The following is a 26,639-nucleotide window of genomic DNA, read 5'->3' on the forward strand; positions in this document are numbered from 1 at the left end:
GATTGTTTTGAGACACTAAACTGTGTAATAAGAACAAAGCATCAGGTCTGTCTTATTTACCACAGTATTCCCAGAATTTAGCACAGTGCCTGATACATAGTGGGTGCTCAGGATTTAAATGAGTAAACAAAAATCCCTTGAAAAAACTCTTTGTTATCAAGCAGTGATGTGTCATTCAGTAGTCACTGAAGGTAGTACTCCTAGTTTCCAAATTTAATTTTCCCTGCTCCCTACTTTGAATGGATATTGATTGGCGATAATATCATTTGTTTGATATAAAATAATGAAATCTCTGTAAACCTGCAGTTTTTTGTTATTCAGTAGCTGAAAATCCTTTATAATTTTGGTTGAAAATATTAGCTTTAGTTGGCATGGCCACTTCTAATTTTTTCATGTAGTTTTTAGAATTGCCATCAGTGTTTTCATAGGATCATGCTTAATGTTTCTCTGGATAAATTTCAGAAATAGGAAAGTTCTGTGAATTCAGGGAAGGGGACAATTAGATTATTTGTGAGCTCCCTAAGAACAAGCATCCTGTCTGTATTTATGTACTAGAATAATAACGTCCAGTTCACTGCTAGCTTCAAAAATTTTAAACAGTTGTTGTCCTTCTTAAGTTTTTTTTTTTTAATTGATTCCATTGCCCTGCTATGTGATTTTCATATTTAATAATGGATATTGTATGAACTATCTGAGGATTCTTTTTGACATTAGTCCTTACCCTGGCAGTTAGATAATTATGAAAGAGCTTGAGGGGTGGATTTCTGATGAATCAGAATAATATCTTAAAATTTTTTTTGAATATAAAGAAACAGTAACATTCTCCTTATGGGTACACCTTTATATATTTTAATAGTAATATGGACAAGTTAGGCCCTCCACTTGGAACTAGAAGACATATGCAAAGATTGTATGAGAGCAGTGCAAAATCAGACAGTGCCATCAGAAGACATGAGTTATTACCCATTTACAAGCAAGTATGTATAACTCAGTTTGGTTACTGTTTTTCAGCTATTTCCTTAAAGGGTTTATATAATGAAATACTATAAATTTGTATATTCCTATACTTAAAATTTTTTATTTTAATCATTTTTAAGCCAAGAAGTGCTGAGTAATCTTCTAGGATTTATAACACTCTGATTTTTGATGAGCATTTCTATTCTATGTCTATTTTTAGAGCATTCATTGAATAAAATTTAAATTTAAAATTAAAATTTAATTTTCAGAGGGTTGAAATGAGTCACCTTAATAATTGTTATTTTTATGAAACTATTTTTTAGGAGTAATATTATTTAAAAATGTATAGGGAATATTATATCATACATTATATAAATATAATATTGCTAGAATATCTTTTAGTTAAGTAGATGATAAATTATTATAAAAAAGCAGGGAACAGATCTTAGAAAACATTCAATCCAGGGATCCTCAGTCTTTGTGTTAGATAGTTACAAATTGCACATAACACAGGGAAGTAAACACATCCCTTCTGTGTACTGGCGTCTCTGACTGAGGAGAAGCAGGAGTGGCAGTGGCAGTCTTGGACCTCTCCACACAAGTCTTCAAAGCTTACAAGTTTGTGCCCCCAAAGCAGGTCTTGCCCTCTCATCTTAAAATGATGAACTGAGGGTCTCATAAGTTAAATTACTTAATAGAGCTCACCTAATTAACCTTTAAACCAAAGTCTACCACAACAGTCTCTTATCCATAAATAATAATACATTTAGCTAGATATATAGTAAAACAAAGATGGGAAAAGTCTTCATCATTAGCAGCCATCATGTGTTGTTTTTAAGTAGACAGTGATAAATTCTAGAAGGAAGAATTTGTGCACTGAGCTTTTTTTCTTTGCACTATTCCTGCTGTCTGTACCCTCCAAAGCAGATCTCAGAGAAACAGGGATTAGCAATGGGGTAGAGGAAGTGCAATTGCAAAGTTAGACCTTCTTTTATTATTGGATTGGACTGTAGCAGGCAGATTGTATCAATGGACACATAATAAGGTAGCACTTTCAGACTCTGTCCAGGAAGAAAAATGTGTTGACGGTGTGAGACTGGAGTAACACGTTTTAAGTACTGATCAAAATGGTTCTTGGCATTCCAGTTCTACCTTATAGATGTTACTAAAAATACACAATAGGCATTGAATAATGACAGCTGTTGTTGATAACATATTTTATTATTTTTTTATTATTTTCTAATTATTTGAATAACTATTGATATGAAGTTGTATATGTATATGCATGGGTATGTTTGTACTGTGTATATATCTCATATGTACATTATATGAAGGTGATAGTATTTCTAACAAGTTTTTGTTCTTGACCAAAAACCCTGTCCATCCTGTTCCTCTGTGACTCTCACTTGGAGGAATTGCCACCATTTGGCAGGGAGTTTTCAGAGACTGAATTCCTAAAAAGGCATGTGATAGTTCTACAACATCCCTAGAGGGGCCATGTGAAAGTAGACTAGCATACACCTCGTGGGTGGACTTGCAGTGAGCGTTTGAAGGCCATTTGAAGAGGTGCAGGGTAACCCATACATGCACCAGGGTGATTCTTGTCAAAGTTTAGAAATAGTTTAAGTATTCAAAGTTGCCTCCCTTTGAATGACATCATTGCATATTGAATATAAGATTTGGAATGAGACCCACATAAATTCAAATTCAAACACTCTGGCCATGTACTGTGAGTGAAAGTTGCTCAGTCATGTCTGACTCTTTGTGACCCCACGGACTGTAGTCCTTGGAATTCTCCAGGCCAGAATACTGAAGTGGGTTGCCTTTCCCTCCTTCAGAGGATCTTTCCAATGCAGGGATCGAACCCAGGTTTCCCGCATTACAGGAGGATTCTTTACCAACTGAGCCACAAGGGAAGCCCCAAGAATACTGGAGTGGGTAGCCTCTCCTTTCTTAAGTGGATGTTCCTGACCCAGAAATCAGACTGGGGTCTCCTGCTTTGCAGGCACATTCTTTACCAACTGAGCTATCAGGGAAGCCCAGCCGTGTAATAGCTTTGCACTTAATCTCTGTGACTGTGAGTTTTTTCAACTTTAAATGGGAATAATATCTTCAGGGATTTTTGTGAAGATTAAAGAAAGTGAAGTATGTATAGTACCTGGTATCATATCTGGCATTTGGAAAATAATAGATGTTGTTACTCCCTGCATGTATTTTGGAGACAACTGTTTAAAATTTTGGGAGACTCTCTCCAACTTTGCTATATAAGTAGAGAAGGAAGAATTTCTGCCAGAGTTTGAGAACTTAAAATATACAAAGGCATTTTTGAAAAGAGGATTCTGCTTGATCATGTAACACAGTATTGCTTATCTCTGAAATGAAAAGATTTGACTAAATTTCTAAAGAGAGGGAGGAAACTAACACTAATGAACATCTTACACCTAGTTCTGCAATGACTTATCTGTCACCATGGGGAAATTACTTAACTACTCTTTGCCTCAGTTGCCTCCTTTGCAAGATGGAATTAGTAATCCTTACTGCTTCATAGGATTATTATGAGGATTAAATAAATTTTATATGAAGGTGATTAGAAATGTAGCTACAGGAATTCCCTCGTGGTCCAGTGGTTAGGACTCTGCACTTCCACTGCAGGGGGCATGGATTCGATCCCTGGTTGGAGAACTAAGATCCCTCATGCTGTGAGGTGTGGCCAGGAAAAAAAAAATGCAGCTACATCAAATGTAGTAAGCACTGTTAATGTAAGTGTTAACTTGTAGTAGCAATACTAATAGTAGTAATACCATCATCATCCTCCGCTATGCTAAATGTAGTATCAATTACATTTTATATATCTGACTTCCTATAAGTGATGATGGTCACATGTTATACATGAGGGTACTTGGACTCAGATTGCCAGACCCAGAGTTGTTCAGTGGCAGTTGGGATTTGAATCCAGATTCATCTGAATTCCAAAGCCTATACATTTTACCATTTTTACCTCATATATAAGCGTTCTTTGATTCCGGAATTTTCAAAAAAGTATGATCAGCCACTTTACTGGTAACAGATAGCCCAGGTTGTATAGTTGGTGAAATTAAAATCTTTAGAGGCAAGAGTATATTAACCAATTCATTCCAGTTGCTTTTTCTAAGAACAGGCTTTCATAAATGGAATATTATTCTTTAAAAATGGTTAGCAAAATTTTTAACCACATCTTATACATCTAACATTATTATTTGACTCTAGGCACTCAACAAGACTTATCTCTAGTTTGAGGGGACTGTATATTTAAACTTTAAAAAATTTGAAATGTTAACTTATAAATTTCATGTCAAGAATATGTATTTTTTTTTAATGATTTTATGTACCATCAAGATAATCTTAGTCAATGCAAAATGCTTTGGCTTATACTTCATATTAAGGATTTCAGATGTGAAATAATTATTTGGATTTTAATCTTTTGAGTTTACCTTTCTATAGCTTCTAATTATTTTTCTAATCATTCTAATAAACAATTTGTGAAAGAAATGCTTACTATTCAGTAGTTTTTTTTCATCATGCCATCTCTTTCTGTCTTCTAGGACTAACATCAAACCTCGAAATTCCACGCCACCTAGTTTGGCTCGAAATCCTGCCTCAGGTGTGCTTACAAGCAAAAGAAAAACATACAGTGATAGCTACATGGCCAGGTATGTTTAGCTCTGATATTGTAATAACGAAAAATAGGTATTCATTGTTTTCCAAACACCACGTAAAAAATTTCTATCAAGTTATTAATAGAAAATCTAATTTTTCCTGTGTGATTAAATTTGACTTTAATGTTATACAATAAAGACCTAGCTTTGAGTGTAAATAGTATTTTCTTATACCTTGTAGATGTAATTTTTATGGTAAATACTCAAATACAGTTTGTTCAGTACCACTGGATGCATTTGTGTTTTTTATGTCTTAATTGTAACTGCAGCATGGTTATTTTTACCTCTTCAAATTGAATAATAGACTTTTTACACTACTGCTATTATAATTTTCAGCAGCATTTTATTACATTTAAATTCCTCTGATGAGATTGTGATTATCCATGTACATCCCTTTCTAATATGTCACAGTATTTGCACAGCTTTGACATTGGCTCTGTTTTTCAACATATAATGAAATCATTCCAGTTATAAATATTTTATTTTTCATATGTATCCCAACTTATTCCATAAAGTTTTAAGGAAAGGTACAGAATGTATAGTGAAATACAACATTGTTTTTTAAATTAAAAATAGGAAAAAGAAAGATGAGAATTAAAAGATAAAGTGGAAAAAGAGTGGGGTTAGTTTACAAAGTTTGTGTCATGAGACCTGTAGATAGGCCAGCCCTGGGCCACAAAGTGGCGTATACACTTTGTTGTAGTAGCCAAAGTACAGGAGAATAGAAGAGTAGTTACATGATTCTTGTTGTCTGAAACAGAAAAATAAATCACTTTTTCTGAGAAAGTAAAACGAGTCCTGAGACCTTAGAAGTTCTGCTCTGATTTCTCATATAGAAGCACTGTGTAATTTAGTGGTTAACTTATTAACATCCTACTGAATGTGATTGGTTGTGTTATATGAAACTATATATATTGTCTGCTTTTTATAAGTATATAATATGTACAGACATTCATTATTCATATTTAATCCAGGAATAGATTTTTAAGTATCTAAAATGCTAGCTCTCCCTCCTGGTTTTGCCCATTAGAAGAAGCATCTATGGAGCTTTCCAAAACCAAACAGGTGGAGGTCTCTCCCAGATGGAGAGTGGGGTCTGGGTGTCTGCCATTTAGAAAGTTTTAAGAGTGATCCTTGTGCTTAAGACGAGAACCATAGAGGAACTGATAAATTGCTGTCTTTTCAGCTAGGTTCTTTAATAAGTATTGTTTGTCTCACCTGAGGCTTTGATACGTATTTTTGATTCATATAAGGAAGTGAACCTCTGTTTCTTAGAGTCCTGGATTATGGCTATACTGTGTTCTATATGTGTGGAACCATGTGCTTTGAATCAGTGCTGAGTATAAGATTAACATTCTGTTATAAAATGGAAAACTTAATACATATGCTTGAATAAATGAATAATTTTATCTTTCCAAAGAATAGACAAAGTGTTAACAGGCAGGAGCAAAAATCACATTAAAAAATGTTTAGGATATTCTTTTTTTTTTTTTTTAGAGCTTTGTATCTGATAGGAAGCCCTAAGCCTTACTCACCTGAATACTCAACCTCCATCCTAGACAAAAATACTTATAACCAAAACAGATGGAGAATTCTCAGAGATTTATTTTTCTGAAAGTCTGATAGACTACATTTCCTGGACAACCCTTCCAAATAGAACACCTGGAAATACTGGATAAAAGAGAAAATATATATGTATTTCTGAATATGTAGCTTAGTTCTCAACAAACAAAGGAAATTTCTAAAGAAAAAAATACGAAGAAGGTTAGAGATCAATTTGGTAAATTAACTGTGACACTGCAGCTACTTTTGAGGTTTTCAGTGGTCTTCACTATATAGAGAGTTGGGTTTTAAGGTAATTTGGGGAGAGAGGAATTGACTTCTGGTACTTATTTAACAAAATAGTGTTAAAAACAACTTTTCCTCACCCTTGCCACCATGCCTCTTGCTCTAAGCCAGGATTCTTGAGAGGTTCAGCAAAGATTCTTCTTAGACTCAGCCAGAGGCACTTATATGACTGTATATTATATTTGTCACTGGGATTGTTTTCAGAAATATGAGAGGATAGCAGGGCAGCATCAGGTGTTTTCTCTTTCATGGGAGGCTTTGCAGCATTCCTGAAGCTTGTCTTCCTCAGCTATCCAACTGACAGCTCAGGTGTAAGAGAATAAGATCTCATAGGTGGGTATAGGTCAGTTTAAGTAGAAGTCCTTTTTCCCAAAGGGAATCGGCATCTCATAATAGCAGTATCATAGACATAGCTTCCAGGTATGTCCAGTTTCAGTGAACTGCTTGCAAACACTGTTGCTTAGAAACACCGCTGGCATTTCGCCTCTGTTGGGTTTTTATTAAACAGAGCTGAGAAGTTATCCCAAGGTCAACTGTGTCCACAGAAGAGGAGAAAGGTTGTGTTAACCCTTCTCTCACAGTATTCAGAGGGTTATCTCTTGAGTGAAAGCTGGACTAGGGGAAAAAAAAAAACAATCAGGAATAAGAGAGTCCAAGGATACTTGTCTGTCTTAGCCATGGCTCAGAGAGATGTGAATTCCCACTGATAATTCATAACTATAGGTGGGCCTTCATATGAGTTTAAGGTTTGAAAGTAAAACATCTGCATATTCTAATAAATTCTTAACTTGGATACTCTTGGTTTAAGGGCTTCCTTGGAGCTTAGAAAAGCAAAAGCAGAAAGAACCATCTTATGAAATGCTGTAAACCCAGGCCTCCTGATTCTCACAGGTGAACACACATGAGCTTGCAATTCTGAACTACAAAACAAACAAATTTCAAGCCATACAGAGAAACAGGGAATCAGTCATGAGTGACAGCAGAAAACAAACACATGTGCCCAAGACTTAAGATACTGAAATTCTTCAGACATTACTTATAAAATAAGTCAGGTTGAAGTATATAAAGGAATAAGACAGGGAATTGAAGCCATTAACAGTGACAGTATATTATCACAGAAAGATTAGAGATCTTTACAGAAGAACCAAACAACTCAATGCAAGAGGGAAAAGTTCAATTCAATCGCTCAGTCGTGTCCGACTCTTTGTGACCCCATTCACTGCAACTCACCAGACTTCCCTGTCGTTTAGTTTCTCCTGGAGTTTGCTCAAACTCATGTCCATTGAGTTGATAATGCCATCCAAACATCTCATCCTCTTTTGCCCCTTTCGCCTTCTGCCCTCAGTCTTTCCTAGCATCAGGGTCTTTTCCAGTGAGTTAGCTCTTCTTATCAGGTGGCCAAAGTATTGAGCTTCAGCATCAATCCTTCAAATGAATATTTAGGGTTGATTTCCTTTAGGATTGACTGATTTTATCTCCCTGCTGCCCAAGGGACTCTCAATAGGCTTCTGTAGCACCACAGTTCGAAAGCATCAGTTCGTCAAGAGCATTAATGATGAGATTAAGAAGCTTTTAGTTATACTTAATAGTATTATTTTCTGTTTCCCAAGGCTTACAGATTGAAAATTACTGTCATGAACTTTGTGTTTCTACTTTCTCTCTGTACCTCTCCAGGCCAGATGGAGACTACATCTCTTCATTTAATGGTGGAAACACTAAAGGCATTGAGGGAAATTCAGCGGGACACTTACCAAAATTCTGCCATGAATGTGGGACTAAATACCCTGTAGAATGGGCAAAGTTCTGCTGTGAATGTGGTGTTCGGAGAATGGTTCTGTGAACAGAATCCAAAAAAAAGAAAAAGCTAAGTCCTGAATTTTATGATTATTGCTGCTTGGACATCTAGAGCACTTCCTCTAGTGATTTCGTGCTAAAATTACTCAAAATACTTTTTTTCAAGTTTTTGGAGCATAATTCTTTGGCTGTGTAATGTGTGTGTATATATGTGAGTGTACATACACTGTATATAATAAATACCTGATAACCTAAGCTGTGCCATTCAAGGACATACCTACTTATCAGTCAGAAAATAACTTTAGGTGGAATCATTTAACTTAGGTATTCCTTTTCTGTTGTTAAAGTCCATTACTATACTTCCACAAACAATCCAGCGTTAATGCTTAGCGCTCTAAGCTTTCAGATGATCATTACTTTGAGCAGGACATCAGAATAAACATTTTTATTATTGACCTATTTTCAGATAGTATCATTGTAGGATGGAATGCTTGAACTTTTGAAACTGAGAGAATATTTTAGTTACAATTAGTTGTGTCGTTTTCCTGTAGACCTCTTTAATAATTAATTTTATAAATATTTTTTAAAAAGAGAGGGAAAAACCCCTATTGTGTATGTTGCTCTTTACTCAGTGTATTATTGATTCCATAAAGGTTTTTACTCAATTCTTTAAAACATAATTATGCAGTGCCCTTTTCAGAGACACAAATCTGAAAATACAGCTGTTTCTTTTTCTAGTTATAACTGAATGATTTTTTTTTTTTTTTGCTCAGTGTGTATTAGTTTACCACACATTCTTTCTACTTCTTATTGTCTTCAGATTTCACTTTTGTCCTTTTTTCCCCATTATCTCATGTCTGAAGAGTAGTTTGCTACTTCATTTTTGCAAAGTTGGCAAGTTAATTATTTAATAGAAGGTGCACAAAGTTCCTTGCAAAATCTTGCATTTATATCTATGTATTTGAATTTAGAAGAAATTAATGGATTTTAAAACAGATCATCTCACCTAATAAACAATTAACTTCGATAATTAATCCTTAGTGCAGGGCATGCAGGTAAAAAGAATTGAATTTTAGTCACTCGAAGTATAGTTATATGTATTTATGGGTAGGTTAAGAGAATGTTAATATTTAATTTTTCCTACTCATGTTTTTCTTCCAGTGTTTCGTGCTGAAGCACCATTTACTTCACAATAAAAAGCCTCTGAAAATGCATTGCTGTAATGGATAGCTGCTTTATTATGTAATTAAACATTCACAAAAATGTAATTATACTTTCACCTTTACTTTGACTAAAATACAGCTTTTAATCATTGTCACTTTCAGTGTAACATTGTATTTACTAGTAAATACCTTTGGTTGCTTGTGCAGCCAAATTCAGTAATTCAGTAGTTATTTCTGTTGAATCAAACCTAACAAACCTTGATCTTATTATAAAGGTACAGCAAATCATTTGTAGGCAATTTCTAACTTCTTGTTTATGATTCTGATCAATTGTGAGGATCAGGGTAGAAATTTGTGGCTTATAGCTTTCTCTGAAATTCATTTATACTTAACTTTATAATTTTATTCATTAGTTTTTTTGTTTTGTTTTGTTTGTGTTTTTCATTTGGTCAGAGGATAACTTAGTGGTAATGGAAATTTATGATTTACATTATAGTTCCTTTCCTGACTTTCAGTAATTTTTTTTTCTGGTTGCCTTTATTTAGTCATATTGGCCAGAAGGAAGGGTCAGAGTTCAATAAAACTATATTACATCTTATTCCATCAACTAGAATAGCTTTAATAAATTTAGGAGAATAATGTACATATCAGAATTCCATTTCAATTGTTTATGTTCTTCTGTTCTAATTATTAGAAACCATATAAAGAAAGAACTTTTAACTCTTGCTTTATCTAGAATTGAGCACTATTTTCTTCCAAGTATATTTTTAAAGATCACATAATTTTTGTCCGCCCAAGGAAGGAATAGCTAAGTGATCTTAAACAAAGTGGCACATGTTTGTTTCTCACTGAATTTTACTGTAGCAAGTAAATGTTATAATGTACTATATGGAAATGAGTTGGTAAGAAATCATCTAATTCCAAAACGCAGAGATTGTTACAAACAGTAAGTAGGTGAAATATATTAATGAATTATGAAACATATCGATGCAGTGTATTTAAATGCATTTTTATATTACTTGCATATATTATTTTCATGTTGATTTGTTGTGCAATAGTTCAGTTTTTAAGAAATTTTCCTAGATCTATGCATCATTTATTTTATTTTTATTTATTTTCACAAGTATTTTCCAGTGTGGTAGAATGAAAAGATGATTTAAACTTAAATTAAAACTGTAAAAATTGCTTATATAATATTCTGAAAGTTATTAGCTTGGAAAAGTAAGAGTAGTATGGCTGCTGTTGTCTCTTGTTCACTCTGTTTTTTTAAATTACAAATGATGTCTTCATTTTTGAACCTATTCAATAAAGACATGAAGCAAAAAAATGCCACTTGGTTTTCATTGATGTCGTATCTTTTTTTCAGACACAGGTAGAAAGATAGCAATCTACTGAAATAATAAGAATATATTCAAAGTAAAATACAGACTTTTTTAATGAGAAAGAGTTTTCACTGGCAGTTTTTTTATGTGCTGTCAGCTTTTAAAAGGAATTACTACTGTTTTATTTTGAAGTGTTTTATAACTTCAAAGCATTATAAATCTGTTTCTTCACAAGATTTTTAAGGCATAGAAATTCTCTTTTTAGGCAATAAAATTTGGCAGTTGAAAACATTAGAGAAATGAGGTTAATAAGGAAACATTATGAACATTTCTAATTAGGTAATATACAGTTCAGTGGCAAAAAGTATTTGTGATGAATACTTAATTAGATCATCATATTAAAAGCTTTAAACTATAGCTGTCTGTAGTGAAAATATTAGACATGTTTAATTTGTACTCAATTTTCCTTAGGCTCAAGGTGGATACTTTCTACCATGAGTAGAAGCTCAGGGAATGGAAAATAATAGAATACGTACATAGCTACAGAAAGTCAGCAGGGCTCTTACGTCTTTATTAGCATTGCACATCTATGTATTTTATATGTTAAGTGTATTTTTAGTTTTAAAATGGTTAAGTGTATTTTTAGTACTAAAAGTAGATTGATTTGTCCAACGATTGTTCTGTTGAATATAGTAGTGGAGAACCATTGAAACAAAGTTTACAAGAGCCATATTCATTTTTATTTTCATTTAGAGAAATTTTAGTTAAATGTCACAATAGTCATTTATTTCTATACAACTTTTCTTTTACGTGTGAATTACGTTTTTGCCACTAGAGGGTGCTTTTAGATAATTTAAGCTTGCTATCCTCTAGTAATGGCCTCTCGGGAATAAGATGCTGAGAAAGATTGAAGGCAGGAGGAGAAGGGGATGACAGAGAATGCGATGGTTGGATGGCATCACCAACTCAGTGGACATGAGTTTGAGCAAGCTCCGGGATTTGGTGAAGGACAGGGAAGCCTGGTGTGCTGCTGTCCGTGGCGTCACAGAGAATTGGACAGACTAAGCGACTGAACGACAAGAACAACTGTAATAAGTAGGTTTTTTTTGATGACATGAAATGACAGAGATTTATAAGATGTAGTTTTTTGTTATATATTTTGCTCTGATTTTAATAGCCCACGTGTTTTTTGTTTGTTTTTAAGAAACATAGTGTAGCTCCTTTGGGGCACCAGCTGGGCAATATTTGATAAAATCTTTCATATTAACATCTCACATAATTTTGTTAGCAAAATTATGCTTCTCAAACGTATTACTCATGCACATTACCACATAATTCTTATACTATTTCTTTAATATTTCATCCTAGGACAGGGAAGCTTAAAGTTATAATCCTTAAGGTGGGTTTTTTCCTTCAATCAGCTAACCTTATCTAATGAATGCAAATGAGATCAATTTATATAGGAGCTAAATAAGTGCTTAGACCAAATCATATTAGATGCACAAAGCTAAAACTTTATAAACATTTTAAAGAATGATTTTTGTATTCTTCATTCTATGAAATGCTGGGAATCAAGAGTTATACATAAGGTGTGATTTAGTCCCTGTCCTATAGTTGATAATTTATTTGGAGAAGTCATTATATAAACAGATACTTACAGTTTAGGACAAAACAAAGGATTTTTAATTGAAGTATAGTTGACTTACAATGTTGTGAAAGAATTTAACAGAACTTAATTATAAAAATACCAACAAAATTATTTGTAAGTGTTGAAGTTTCTTATCACAAGTCATTCAGTTCACCATTTCCTATTTTTTTTCTCCTTACCTTGTCCCAGTGCTTAGGAGAAAACTTGCTGGAATATAAAGAGCTGCACTACCTTTTAGTGGGGAGAAGTGGTAGAGAGGGTATGTGAATGATGAGTTTGCATTCTAAGTCATTTCAGTCGTGTCTGACTCTGTGACCCCATTGTAGCCTGCCAGGCTTCTCTGTCCATGGGATTATCCCAACAGGAATACTGGAGTGGGTTGCCGTTTCCTCCTCCAGGGGATCTTCTTGATCCAGGGATCGAACCTGAGTCTCTTACGTCTCCTGCATTGGCAGTCAGCTTCTTTACCACTTGTGCCACCTGGGAAGTCCTATGTGTATGGTTGTTCAGTTGCTCAGTGGTGTCTGACTCTTTGTGACCCCATGGACTGCAGCATGCCAGGCTTCCCTGTCCTTCACCGTCTCCCGGAGCTTGCTCAAACTCATGTCCATTGAGTCAGTGATGCCATCCAGCCATCTCATCCCCTTTTCCTGCTCTCAATCTTTCCCAGCATCAGGATCTTTTCTAATGAGTCAGCTCGTCGCATCAGGGGGCCAGAGTATTGGAGCTTCCGCATCAGTCCTAATGAATATGTGTATGGTGGGGTCTATAAAATGGGAGCTGTCAGAGCTGTGAAAAGTGAACTACTTGGATTGTCCTGAGGACTGAGGACAAATCATCATTGAGTAAAAGTCACTGATAATTGCAATTGTTCAATCTTATCTCATAGAACTCTTCACTTTCACTGTCCTGTTTTTTTTGTTGTTGTTGTTTGTTTCACGTCTCTCTGCTCAAAGACTCTGTTTCTATGCCTGTTTTGAATTTGCAACTATGGATAGGAGGCTGCCAGTAGTGGTGAGTATATTTGACAATGAAATACTGATTTTCATTCATTGAATCACCAGTCTTAAAATCTTAAATTATAATACACTTGAAGACTGCCTGGGGCTTTAAGATGAATGACCTTATCCACTGATGGTGGAGATACAAATTTATGATACTTTTTGAAGAAGTTGACTAAATTTACTTTAAAAGCCTTTAAAATACACATGTCTCATAATCCAGTAATTTTATTCCTAAAATGTATTTCTTCTTGAAGAAATAATCTGAAGAAAAATATTTATGCAGAACACATTTAATAATACTATTATTTGTAGTGATAAAAATTAATTTAGAAAAAAAATTAATTTAGTAAGTTAAAGCATTTTTCAAATAATTTTTAATGGCATGGTGAGGTTATGTTTTGTTATTAGAACAAAAAGCTAGCCTAAAATAGTGAATGTGTGTAAAATACAATTGCAGTTGTATAGAAGATGAGACAGATAAAAAGGCTTTTAAAGCATTTATATTCCTCTTTATATTATGTTTATTTCTACTCTTAAGTAGTTATGATGTTACATATTCTTTATATTTTTTGTATTACCAGTTTTTAAATGAATATATAATACTTTAATACTTTTTAATCTTTAAAAAATGAAGAGGTTTATGTTTTTCAGAATCACTCGCATTTGATAATTTATTGAAAATCACTACCTCCTCTTCATTTGTTTTCTGACATTCAGAAATGTAGTTGATAGCCCTATATTAACTACATTTGTGAATGTCAGAAAACAAATGAAGAGGAGGTAGTGATTTTCAATAAATTCAGGGATGGGGGAGCCTCGTGGGCTGCCGTCTATGGGGTCACACGGAGTCAGACACGACTGAAGTGACTTAGCAGCAGCAGCGGCAGCCCTATATTAATAGTAATTATTAATAATATATTTAAGCTAGTTTCTGTGATACTTTTGTTAAAAGTGGTTTCTGTCAACTCTATGTAATTTTAATAAGATAATTTTTCTTGAATTTTCTTGAATACTCATATTCTGATATAGCCCTCCCTTCAACTGTTTACCACCTATGACTTGAAGAATTTTGACAAGTCTGAGAAATGCAAATGAATTTTTGATTTAGAGCTAAAACAAGAATTAAACTTGGTCTAAATGTTTTAGAGTTTTTTTTTTTTGTCTTTCTGCTTTTGATTTTTGAGGGGCAAATATATATATGTTTACTTATTATACTGTAAAACTTTAAAGATTTTTTCAAAGTTATCTTATTTCTCCCTCTTGTTATTTTATTCAAGAGGAATAGTTTAAGAAACAAAAAGTTTTAATAATATATTTCCATTTTTACTAATCTTCCCAAACTTAGGAGTTCTAAAAAGGAAAAAAAACTCATATGGACCATACAGGAAACATCAGAAAGTTTTCATTTTGAACACTAATTCTTCAAGGGTGATTTCCCTTTAAAAAATTGGTATTCAATTAACTATTAACACTGTGAAAGTTTAAACCTAAAAGTTTGTTTTCCAGTCTCTTACTATAGACAAAAGCAAAGCACCATTTGAATGAGCAACATGTGTTCTAGATCAGCTCTGTATTCTTGGTGAGGCACTGTTTTCTCATGGTCTTTGTTTTTGATAAACAGTGTTATGGTTCTCCCTCTGGTGTTACTAGAAAGGTTGTTTGTCACTGATGCTGTTACCAGAAAGCTGTTATGTGAGGAGGGGCTTATCACTTACTGCCTTAGATACTTTAAACTTTGAACAATACTAGAAGTTAAACACTGCTTAAAACATATCTAGTAGTGAAAAATTGTCTTGATCTATTTTAAATCTGAGTTTTCTTACTATCTCAAAGGGTCATTTGTCATGTTTGTGGCTAGCATCTTTTGAAAACCCTGTTTAGTAAGTTTTCTCTACTGAATTCTACTACCTCCAAATCTTAGCCAGAATTTGGTTTTAAGCACTTTCCTCATTAGTATTGGCATTGTAAAGGGGAAGCACAAAGTCATATTAAATTTTACCATTGAAAACGATTCGAGTTCAAATAACAGATCCCAGCCTACTTAGTTTAAGCAAAAAAGAATTTATTAAAAGTTACTGGATAATTCACAGAAATTTCTGGAAGAGCCAGCTAATCAAGTTAGGCAGTTGTTCAGCCAGAAACAATGCCCAAATTATAATGAAAGACTACTTCAGTGGAGAACAGTCAAATAGAGAGCCACCACGGGGACATGTGACTTTAAAATTAAAAGTAAAACAACTTTAAATCATTTAGCATTTGGACTTAGATCAGAAGCTCTGGGCTCTAGGGCTGCTGTCACAGATACTGTGTATATAAACATAAAAAGTAAGAAGGAATCCCAGTTACCTTTGAAAAAGCATCATTCAACACTCATATTTTAATAATCCATTTGATGTCATTTGACTTCTTCACATGAATCAGTGTGTTCTTCCTGCTTTTTCCCTTGGCATAGTCACTGGTTCAGAGTTAAAGAGTAACAGGTCGTGTCTTGCAAAATGGGTGTCACTTCTTGACGCTGTCACAGTTACCTTCAAAGCCCAGTGTCTCACCACCATCCTCAAAACAGGTGCATACTACAGGATCTGCTTCCTCACATTATTTGTTTGAGAATCTCAGTCTGTTCCATAGTTCCAAGGTTACATATCTACTCTGTAGCTGCAAGAAAGGGTGGAAAACTGAATTCTGGTAAAGGTAATGAATTATTAAAATATGAGTGTTGAATGATGCTTTATTTATTTATTTTTTATCCAGAAAAGTGCTTAAAACCATGTTCTGCAGCAGGAAATCTTCAATACATTGAGTTAAGACATCTTTCCTCATCCCAGTTATGGTGTGAGATAATCACAAACTGAATTTTAAGAAATGGTTTTGGCTTACTTATAGGAATAGGGAGTGATGTGATCTGGCTTAAACGTATAATCTGAATGTGTGTTCTTTGGCTCTGAATATGTGTTCTGTGGGTTTTCCCGAGGGCTTAGTGGGTAAAGAATCCACCTGCAGGGCAGGAGACACAGGCAGATGTGAGTTTGATCCCTGGGTCGGGAAGATCCCCTGGTGAAGGGCATGGCAATCCACTCCAGTAGTCTTGCCTGGAGAATCCCAGGGACATAAGAGCCTGGTGGGCTACAGTCCATAGAGTTGCAAAGAGTCAAACAAGACTGAAGCAACAGCAGGTACACACAGCCCTTAAGTTAATTAGAAATAAAAGGTAAAGTTGTTACACATTCTACCCTAAAATGTCACATAAACTTTTTTTAAGTTCACTTAGTGTTCTTGCCTGGAGAATCCCAGGGACGGGAAGCCTGGTGGGCTGCCGTCTATGGGTCGCACAGAGTCGGACACGACTGAAGCGACTTAGCAGCAGCAGCAACATTTCACTTTCAGGAAAGAATTACCTGATACAAGTTACAGTTGAAACAAACAGAAACTTTCCAACCCCACCTGAGTATAACACAGAAGGAGCAGTTTCCTCATTTTTCAAGACTTCCCTATAAAGTTGAAGCCTGATTTCCTTATTGACTCAACTATTTTCTCCTACTTGGGGAGGCAAAGCTTAGTCATTAAGTTTCAGTACAGTTCAGTCACTCAGTCTTATTAGACTCTTTGTGACCCCATGGACTTCAGCACGCCAGGCTTCCTTGTCCATCACCAACTCGCCGAGCTCACTCAAACTCATGTCCATCAAGTCAGTGATGCCATCCAACCATCTTATCCTCTGTCGTCCCCATCTCGCTCCACCTTCAATCTTTCCCAGCATCAGGGTCTTTTCTAGTGAGTCAGTTCTTTGCATCAGGTGGCCAAAGTATTGGAGTTTCAACTTCAACATCAGTCCCTCCAATGAATATTCAGGACTGACTTCCTTTAGGATAAACTGGTTGAATCTCCTTGCAGTCCAAGGGACTCGCAAGATTCTTCTCCAACACTACAGTTCAAAAATATCAATTCTTTGGCTCTCAGCTTGCTTTATAGTCCAGCTGTCACATCCATACATGACTACTGAAAAAACCATAGCTTTGACTAGATGAATCTTTATCAGAGTAATGTCTCTGCTTTTTCATATGCTGTCTAGATTGATCATAGCTTTTCTTCCAAGGAACAACTGTCTTTTAATTTCATGTCTGCAGTCACCATCTGCACTGATTTTGGAGCCCCCCAAAATAAAGTCTGTCACTGTTTCCATTTTTTCCTAATCTATTTGCCATGAAGTGATGGGACTGGATGCTATGATCTTAGTTTTCTGAATGTTGAGTTTTAAGCCAACTTTTTCACTCTCCTCTTTCACTTTCATCAAGAGGCTCTTTAGTTCTTCTTCACTTTTCTGCCATAAGGGTGGTGTCATCTGCATATTTCTCCCGGCAGTCTTAATTCCAGCTTGTGCTTCATCTGGCCTGGCATTTCTCATGATGTACTCTGCATATAAGTTAAATAAGCAGGGTGACAATATGCAGCCTTGATGTACTCCTTTCCTGATTTGGAGCCAGTCTGTTGTTCCATGTCCAGTTCTAACTGTTGCTTCCTGACCTGCAAACAGATTTCTGAGGAGGCAGGTCAGGTGGTCTGGTATTCCCATCTCTTGAAGAATTTTCCACAGCTTGTTGTGATCCACACAGTCAAAGGCTTTTGTGTAGTCAATAGAGCCGAAGTAGATGGTTTTCTGGAATTCTCTTGCTTTTTTTTTTTTTTCTTCATCCAACGGATGTTGGCAATTTGATCTCCGGTTCCTCTGCCTTTTCTAAATCCAGCTTGAAATCTGGAAGTTCACAGTTCACGTACTGTTGAAGCCTGGCTTGGAGAATTTTGAGCATTACTTTGCTAGCATGTGAGATGAGTGCAATTGTGTGGTAGTTTGAGCATTCTTTGACATTGCCTTTTTTTGGGATTGGAATGAAAACTGACCTTTTCTAGTCCTGCAGCCACTGCTGGGTTTTCCAGATTTGCTGGCATATTGAGTGCAGCACTTTCACTGCATCCATCATCTTTTAGGATTTGAAACAGCTCAACTGGAATTCCATCATCTCCACTGGCTCTGTTCATAATGATGCTTCCTAGGGCCCAGTTGACTTCGCATTCCAGGTTGTCTGGCTCTAGGTGATCTAGGTGAGTGATCACACCATTGTGTTTATCTGGGTCATGAAGATCTTTTTTTTATAGTTCTTCTGTGTATTCTTGCCACCTCTTCTTAAAATCTTCTGCTTCTGTTAAGTCTATACCATTTCTGTCCATAATTGTGCCCATCTTTGCATGAAATGTTCCCTTGGTATCTCTGATTTTCTTGAAGAGATCTCTCGTCTTTCCCATTCTATTGTTTTCCTCTATATTTTTGCACTAATCACTGAGGAAGGCTTTCTTTTCTCTCCTTGCTATTCTTTGGAACTCTGCATTCAAATGGGTATATGTTTCCTTTTCTCCTTTGCCTTTTGCTTCTGTTCTTTTCTCAGCTATTTGTAAGGCCTCCTCTGACAACCATTTTGCCTTTTCGCATTTCTTTTTCTTGGGCATGGTCTTGATCACTGCCTCTGTACAATGTCATGAACCTCTGTCCATAGTTTTCCAGGGACTCTATCAGATATAATCCCTTGAATCTGTTTGTTACTTCCACTGTATAATTATAAGGGATTTGATTTAAGTCATACCTGGATGGTCTAGTCATTAAGTTTCCCTTCCTAATATAGTACCTGATATTCATAAACTTACCTTTCATTCTTATTTTCTCATTCATCATCAATATAACCTTCAAGTATAACAGACGAGATCCTTCTAAGACACCAGGAAAAGAAGGATGGAGGATTAATAAAAGATGCATGTGGATTAGAACTGGAACGTCTTTAGGTCCTGAGGAAGCTGTAAGGGTTGGTACCTCTGCCAGGCTCTATGCTTCTGTTACTCATCTGTCCATTCTCTAATTGTGTATCTCCTTCACTCACTACTGTGTACCTGTTTGTTCCCCCATTCCTTCAATTTGCCAGTGCTCAACTTAATAAAACCTTAAAACATTCTATTTCAGTCTTACTTTGGGTAAATTTATTTGAGATTGTGGCTCAAACTTTTGAAACAGGGTACCTGAACTAATTGATTTTCTCAAGCTGTGTGACATTTATCACAGATCGTTAGTCTCTCAATTAATTGTACTTTGGGCAGATGCCCTAGAGGGCCCCATTGGTTGGGTTGAGAGGCATGACTTCACACGGCTAAGAACACTTAGCAGAAGTCATGGCTGGTACAGACTCCCTTACAGCAGGTGTGGATATGTCAGGGAATGGCTGACATATTTAGAAAAAGTATTTGATTATATTTGTAATAGCCTTCATTTAAAACATTTTTTTAATTGGAAGATAATTGTTTTGTGTAGGTTTCTGCTATACAACAGTGTGAATCAGCCATAAGTATACATATATCCCCTCCTCTTAAGCCTCCCTCCCAACCCACCCCCAGCACACCCTCTCTAAATCGTCACAGAGCACCAGGCTGAGCTCCCTGAGTTACACAGTAACTTCCCACTAGCTAGCTATTTTACATATGAAGGTCAAAGTGAAAGTTGCTCAGTCGTGTCCAATCTTTGTGACCCCGTGAACTATATAGTCCATGGAATTCTCCAGGCCAGAATACTGGAGTGGGTAGCCTTTCCCTTCTCCAGGGGATCTTCTCTACCTAGGAATCGATCCCAGGTCTCCTGCATGGCAGGCAGATTCTTTACCAGCTGAGCCACAAGGGAAGCCCAGCCACAAGGAAAGCCCACTTTACATATGGTGATGTATAAATTTCAGTGCTGTTTTTCAACCCATCCCACCCTCTGCTTTCCCCTCAGTGTCCTCAAGTCCTATCTCTGTATCTGCGACACTCTTCCTGCCCTGCAAATGGGTTCATCAGTACCATTTTTCTAGATCCCATATATATGCATTAATACACAATACTTGTTTTTCTCTTTTGGACTTACTTCACTCTGTGTAACAGGATCTAGGTTTGTCCACCTCAGTTCAACTGACTCAAATTTGTTCCATTTTATGACTGAGAAATATTCCACTGTATAGCCTTCAAAGTAGCAAATTTGAAAACTGAAGTGAAATGTTTTATGTAGAAATGTGTTAATTACTATTAGTATTAATCTACTGCAAAGATTTTAAATGACAGTAGAAATATGTGTCCAAATTTTGTGATGATGGAAATGGAGCAATAGATAGTTTACAAAAGCAAATACATTATACCTGTTTTTTCATAATACCTCAAAAAGTAAAGCCTGGTGGAATTTTAGCTACTGGGACTGTGCTGAAGGTAAATGAAGAATTAAAAAAAAAAGTGAGATTTTAGAAATTTTTACCTTCATGGAAAACATGATTTTTATTTACAACTGATAGAATTTCGAAGCACTTCCTAAGGAATAAGACTATAATGCCTAAAAGCATGAAGTTTTCATGGATAGAGTACCATAAAGACCATCTGAATTAGAATAGAGGATGTGTGTTTCCACAGAAAAATTTATAGTAGATTTGATGAAATGTCCTTCTTAAACTGACTAAATGAAAGGATGGCTTAAAGAAAAGAAACACTTCTGGCTGTGGTAGAACTATGTTAATCCTGAAAGGAATATCACTTACTTCAGCAAATTCCTTTAGAGCTTGTTTTAAAAGACTCTTAACTGAGTCTCTTTGTATAAAGCAATATTCCTCCAAGTGTGCTAGGTTAGTGGTTTTTACATAAAAGTGTTCTGTAGTCAATTTTGGAAATGCTATCTTGATGTTAAACTTTTTAAAAAACTTTATGAGTTTACAGAGCTTTTAATATATGAATTGTGAGTCTCCAAGAAAAAATTATCTGATCTCAGAACTAAGGTTTTTTCTGTTTTTTTTTTTTTTTTTTTAGAATCTATAGAGGGTTTCTTGTGACAGTCTTTAAAAAGTGCTGATTTAAGGCATCCACATACATATCTGAAAGACAGTGTCCATTGAAATAAGACAAATCTAACTAGGGGATAGAAATAATAAAAAAATGTAGTATCCAAGATCATTACTAACCAACCTGCCATGTCTTTACTTACCTTGCTAGTAGCTAGGAAACGAGAGAAATACAATCATAAAAGCCTGGTGGTTTTTTCCATGAATTTTACATGCTATGCTGAATAAGAATTTTGGGGTGTGAGTTTTCTCTACAATTCAATTCTATCATAAACAAATGATACAAATGAAAGTCAGTAGTTAAAATAAAAAGGAAAATTTTAATAATTTTTAATGAAGTATTTTTAAATAATCGCTCCTTATTTTGTCACAGTCTCAACCCTGTTAGGGACATTATAGACAGCCTTCATGGAAACACTTTCAAGAACACTTTTAAGAGTTTCCCTTTAGAAACTTAAAACGTCTTCTCTTCATAGCTGATGGTTTACCAATAGCACCAGTTCGTCAGGGTGGAGGTGTGCCGCATACTTGACCTGTTTTGTGGTGGAAGGAAACATAGCCTTCTTTGAAAAGTCTGTCTGAAGGAAAAGCTTAGTGAAGAACCAGTTGCTCCCAAAAAGTGTTAGTAAACTCCCTTTTCTGGAATTAATAAAAAACCAAAGAGAAAACCTCTTGACTCACCGCCTCATTACTGAGATAATCAGTGAATCTGTACAACTGTGTGTACAACTCTATACAACCGTCTGCACCAGTGAGGAGGAAACTCTGTGTGGGTTGGGGACACAACAGAAAGAGAAGAGAAAGAGAAAGAGAACCTGAGAGACAGACGTGAACTGAGAGGAAGGTCTTCCCTCCACACATTGAGGATGGCACCGGAGCATTGTCTGTAGATTAAATAAGTCAGTCAGCTCTGAAGCCGGTGATGATGAGACCACAGTGGCTATTTAGAACACTTGGCCTGCCTAGAATAGTGCTTTCAATTCCCTTTGTAGGTGAAGGCTATTGGCAAATCTAAGCTTAGAAGGATTTGCCAGTACTCTTCACTTTTAAGAATGGAAGATGCCTGCCTCATAAGCAGGTTTTCAGGCCCTGACAAAAACAGGCAGTAAAGTAGTGTTCCTATTCTTACTTAGTGTGGGGGTCCCAGTCTCATGTACATTCTTGATGGTTAAGAGATTAAAGATTATATTTCAATGGAAGGGAAAAATCAAATAATGGTGCAGCATTAAAAGTCTTGGGTTTAAAAAATTCTTTTGAAGGACTTCCCTGGTGACCCAGTGGTTTGAACTCTGCACTTCCACTGCAGGGGGCCCAGGTTCAGTCCCACAAGGGGGAACTAAGAGTCCATAAGCCACATGGCATGACCAAAAAAAAAAAAAAATCCTGTTGGGATTAATTAAATGAATCTGACAGTGTTAATACATAGGTCATTTATTATCAAAGGAAAAATGTTATCCAAAGTAAGCAATTGTAATACTGTATGAAAATATTTTTATATACAGATATTGTGTCAAAATTAAATACACACATTCCATTAATTAAAAGGCCAACATATATTATTCTCTTAAAAATATACTTCCCAAATTGCAAACTCATGTAGACAAATTTTATTACACATAAATGACGAAAGTAACCCAGTGCTATGGTTTAGCATCCTTAGAGCAGGTGACTTTTCTGTTTTGTGAAACTATTCTTTACTTTAATTTTAAAACATCTGTAATATCATTTATCAAAGGCACTGTATTATACATTCATGTTTAACTACATCTCTTAATATCTTTCAGTTACCTTGGACTCCTTTATGCTGCTGCTTCTTTTCATGACTCATTCTCATGGGCCTTATCCATATCTCACTGTTAACTCTGAAACATTTCCAGCACAGACGACAACAATTTCCACTCTCATTGCAGTATACTGATGGGCAGTATACATAATGGGCATAAAACTATATATTTTGGTAATAATGACATGTTAATTTTTAACCCTCATAACCTTTATATACTTCACAGAATTTATATATCTTTTATATATCTTCTGAAAATTTTAAACACATTTAAAAAGTATTATTGCAACTAATACCTTACATGGATTGTCTTAAACTGTTCAGAATTAATACCAATTAATATATGTCCTCATACATGTGAAATAGTTTTGTTGATTGCAGGATTTGGTTTCCATTGTTTAGGTCCATCTTCCGGTACTACAGTAAGGATTTCTCAGTTGCTGTAATCTGTTTTAACCAGGATGCGTTCAGTAACTTCCAGGAGGCATTCTGCCCTTGAAAATCACATGAGCGGATAGATTCTTGGAGGACACAAATAAAGCTCAAGGTTTTATATTGCTACTCCATATTTTCAGTGTTCTTTAATGCCCCTCAAAATTTTATTCCAACAAGTTTTTATCTTTTGTAGTAGTATCTTTAGGAAACACAGGTCATTCTGTTTTTTCTGTTCCTTTGAAGATTTATTCTCTTCCTAGAGAAATATAAAAAAAAATTTTTAGTTCACATTTTAGTAAAAATACACATTGAAAAACATTCAATCTTAGTTTCCACTATACTAGGTTATACGAACAATTTTGTAATTAAAAAGAATCTTGAGACTTCCCTGGTAGTCCCGGTGGTTAAGACTTTGCCTTCTAATATAGGGTGTGCAGGTTCGATCCCTGGTTAGGGAGCTAAGATCCTACAAGCCTTGTGGCCAAAAAACCAAAACATAAAAGCATTATTGTAGCTAATTTAAAAAACGGTCCACGTCAAAAGAATCTTTAAAAAAGGAGAACATTGAATGACATTTTTAAAAAATTACGGTTCGTAGCTGCAATCACTGATGTGTAGGATATACAAGGTTGTTACGATTTAAAATTTAGGATTAAAGAGCTGTCAGGTGGCCACCAGTTTTACCAATGCAACATAACTGGACATAAGAGTACTGTTTAAACTTTTGTGAGAAAGATCTGTACATTATTCAACTGAGTTTTTTTTAACAATGGAAAAATATTTTTATGGAAGAAATACTGAAAATATTCAGTTTATTTTGGCAAAGATTAGTAAGGATATATCCTTAATATATATATATATATATCCCAATTAAGTTTGTTCCCTAGTTTTCACTAGAGAATGGAAGATGCCTGCCTTATAAGCTAGCTTTCCTACTCTGTCAAAAATCTTCAAGTGGGCTACCTGTACAACCTACAGAAAGTGGAGAAAGAGACACCTCAGATGTAATAGACATAGAAGAGTAGCTCTGCGTATCCTCAGTTATATTTTCATGAGTCCCAGAGATGTGGACTCTGGATGCCTGAGAAGTGAATTACTACAGGGCCATTTCTTCATTTCAATAACAACCGATTATTAGGTTTTCTAGGTCAGGTACTGTGCTCAGTGCTATACATATATTATTTCATTTTATCTACTTAGTAACTATAAAATTGATGATTTCACCTTTCACATTTGAGGAAACTGAGATGCAAAGAGGGTAAGTAATCTGCCATGGTCACATAGTCAAGTAAATGTAATAGATTGGGTCTTGAGCTTGTTTGTCCTATTTTTAGTTTGGTCACATTCAGATTTCTTTCAATTATATATTTAGTAACACTAACACATACTCTTAAAATAATTCATTTAAAAGATTAGTGGACAGATTTTTTTTTTTTTTATAGCGGACAGATTTCAAAGGTAAATATGAAGGAGGATTTCTAATATTCTTTGTATTGAGGATCCCAGAACATTTTTTTTTTGAGGCAAGGAATATGACTATTTTGAAAGTCAGAAGACCAAGAAGATGGCTCTGTCAAAAATCTTCACAAGGGCTACCTGTACAACCTACAGGAAGTGGGGAAAGAGACACCTCAGATGTAATAGACATAAAAGAGAGTAGCTCTGCGTATCCTCGGTTATATTTTTGTTAGTCCCTGAGATGTGGACTCTGGATGCCTGAGAAGTGAATTAATGTCTCAGAATTAACTAACATCTCGGGGTTTGGATGCCAGATTCCTTTACAGAACAGAGAGGGAGGGGTGTGAGGAAGTAAAGTAAAAAAGTCATGTGCCAAAACACCTTTAAAACGTATAAACTGAAGTTTATATGACTAGCAGACTTGAAAAACATAGACATGAACATTTCATGACTTTTCTACATAGACCAAGGCTAAACATTGAGTAAAAATACAAATAAACATGATTTTGTCTGTAATTTCAGGAACATGGGTGTTATCTCCTTTTTCTAAACTTTCTCTCCAAATTACCCTAGCCAGAAGCACTCATATATTGATACTATTCAGGTATTCAACTATTCCACTTCAAGTTGGAATACCTAGGGTTTCCTGAGTCCCAGGGTGTGCAGACTCACTCTGCTTCTCTAAGAGGAGTAAGAGAGTTCCATACTCCTATCCTGGGCTGGGAAGATCTCCTGGAGAAGGGAATGGCAACCCACTCCAGTATCCTTGCCTGGAAAATTCCATGGGCTTAGGCGCCTAGTAGGGCTACAGTCCATGGGGTCACAAAGAGTCAGACACGACTGATGACTAACACACACAGAGTGGTCAAATAACATAATGGAAATGTGAAAAAAGAATCTATCGCTGTCATGAACCAGGTGTGTGCATTTTTCCATGCCTCATTCTAGTTAATATATCATTGTCACATTTAGTGAAATATTCTTTTTCATTCATAAATATTTTGCATATTGCTATATAATTTTGTGCAACAATCTAATAGAATGTGTGTACATATAGAGTATTCATGTACTATTACACATATTATACAGTATATAGTGTATGGGCTTCCCTGGTGGCTCAGTGGTAAAGAATCTGCCTGCCAATGCAGGAGACCTGAGTTCAGTTCCTGGGTCAAGAAGATCCCCTGCAGATCCCATGGACAGAGGAGACTGGCAGACAACTTAGCAACAAAACAACAACACTAATATATTGTATAATCTATATGAGTAAAAGGGTCCTCATTTTTAATATGTATTTCTTTACTAAGCTAGCTCTTTTTATTTGTATCTTGTTTTCTAGTTTATTTTCTTCTATATAGTTTGGTCATGTCCTTTGCCTATTACCTATTGAGGTTTTAATTTTCTTTTTTAAAAAATCAATGCTCTGACATTTTCCTTAGCTTCTTTAATTTTAAAATAGTGGTTTTTAAAAATGCAGTTTAAAGAGGTCCAATTTCTAAGTGGTATCTCATTTCTCCTTTTACCAATATTATAATGACTATTTTCAAAACCAACCATATAAAAGGAAACAATTCAAAGAGAAACATTCAGAAATTGTTGAGCAAAAAGCTGATAGAAAAGATGTTTGCCTTCACATTGGCCTC

General features: G+C 35.4%; 2 protein-coding genes across 5 annotated transcripts in view; one reads left to right on the plus strand and one right to left on the minus strand.

Annotated features, from left to right (window-relative positions):
* ZC2HC1A (zinc finger C2HC-type containing 1A) overlaps positions 1 to 21,988 on the plus strand; it is a 65,644-nt gene extending 43,656 nt beyond the window's left edge. Inside the window, exons 8-10 of one of the 3 annotated variants that reach the window (XM_061439049.1) lie at positions 4,539 to 4,646; positions 13,384 to 13,441; positions 19,170 to 21,988. In XM_061439049.1, the coding sequence (XP_061295033.1) occupies positions 4,539 to 4,646; positions 13,384 to 13,441; positions 19,170 to 19,334 (331 nt within the window). In that variant the 3' untranslated portion in view covers positions 19,335 to 21,988. Of the gene's footprint in view, positions 1 to 856; positions 974 to 4,538; positions 4,647 to 8,174; positions 10,790 to 13,383; positions 13,442 to 19,169 lie in introns of those variants that run through there. The other 2 variants (XM_061439051.1, XM_061439050.1) reach the window with 2 other exon arrangements.
* Positions 21,989 to 22,904: 916 nt separating this feature from the next.
* The window catches only part of IL7 (interleukin 7), a 60,190-nt gene continuing 56,455 nt past the window's right edge, over positions 22,905 to 26,639 (minus strand). For both annotated transcript variants that reach the window (XM_061439053.1, XM_061439052.1), the window contains one exon: positions 22,905 to 23,794. In XM_061439053.1, coding sequence (XP_061295037.1) covers positions 23,675 to 23,794 — 120 coding nt within the window. In that variant the 3' untranslated portion in view covers positions 22,905 to 23,674. The remainder of the gene's footprint in view (positions 23,795 to 26,639) is intronic.

Source organism: Bos javanicus, chromosome 14, assembly GCF_032452875.1.
Source record: "Bos javanicus breed banteng chromosome 14, ARS-OSU_banteng_1.0, whole genome shotgun sequence".
Classification (NCBI taxonomy): domain Eukaryota; kingdom Metazoa; phylum Chordata; class Mammalia; order Artiodactyla; family Bovidae; genus Bos; species Bos javanicus.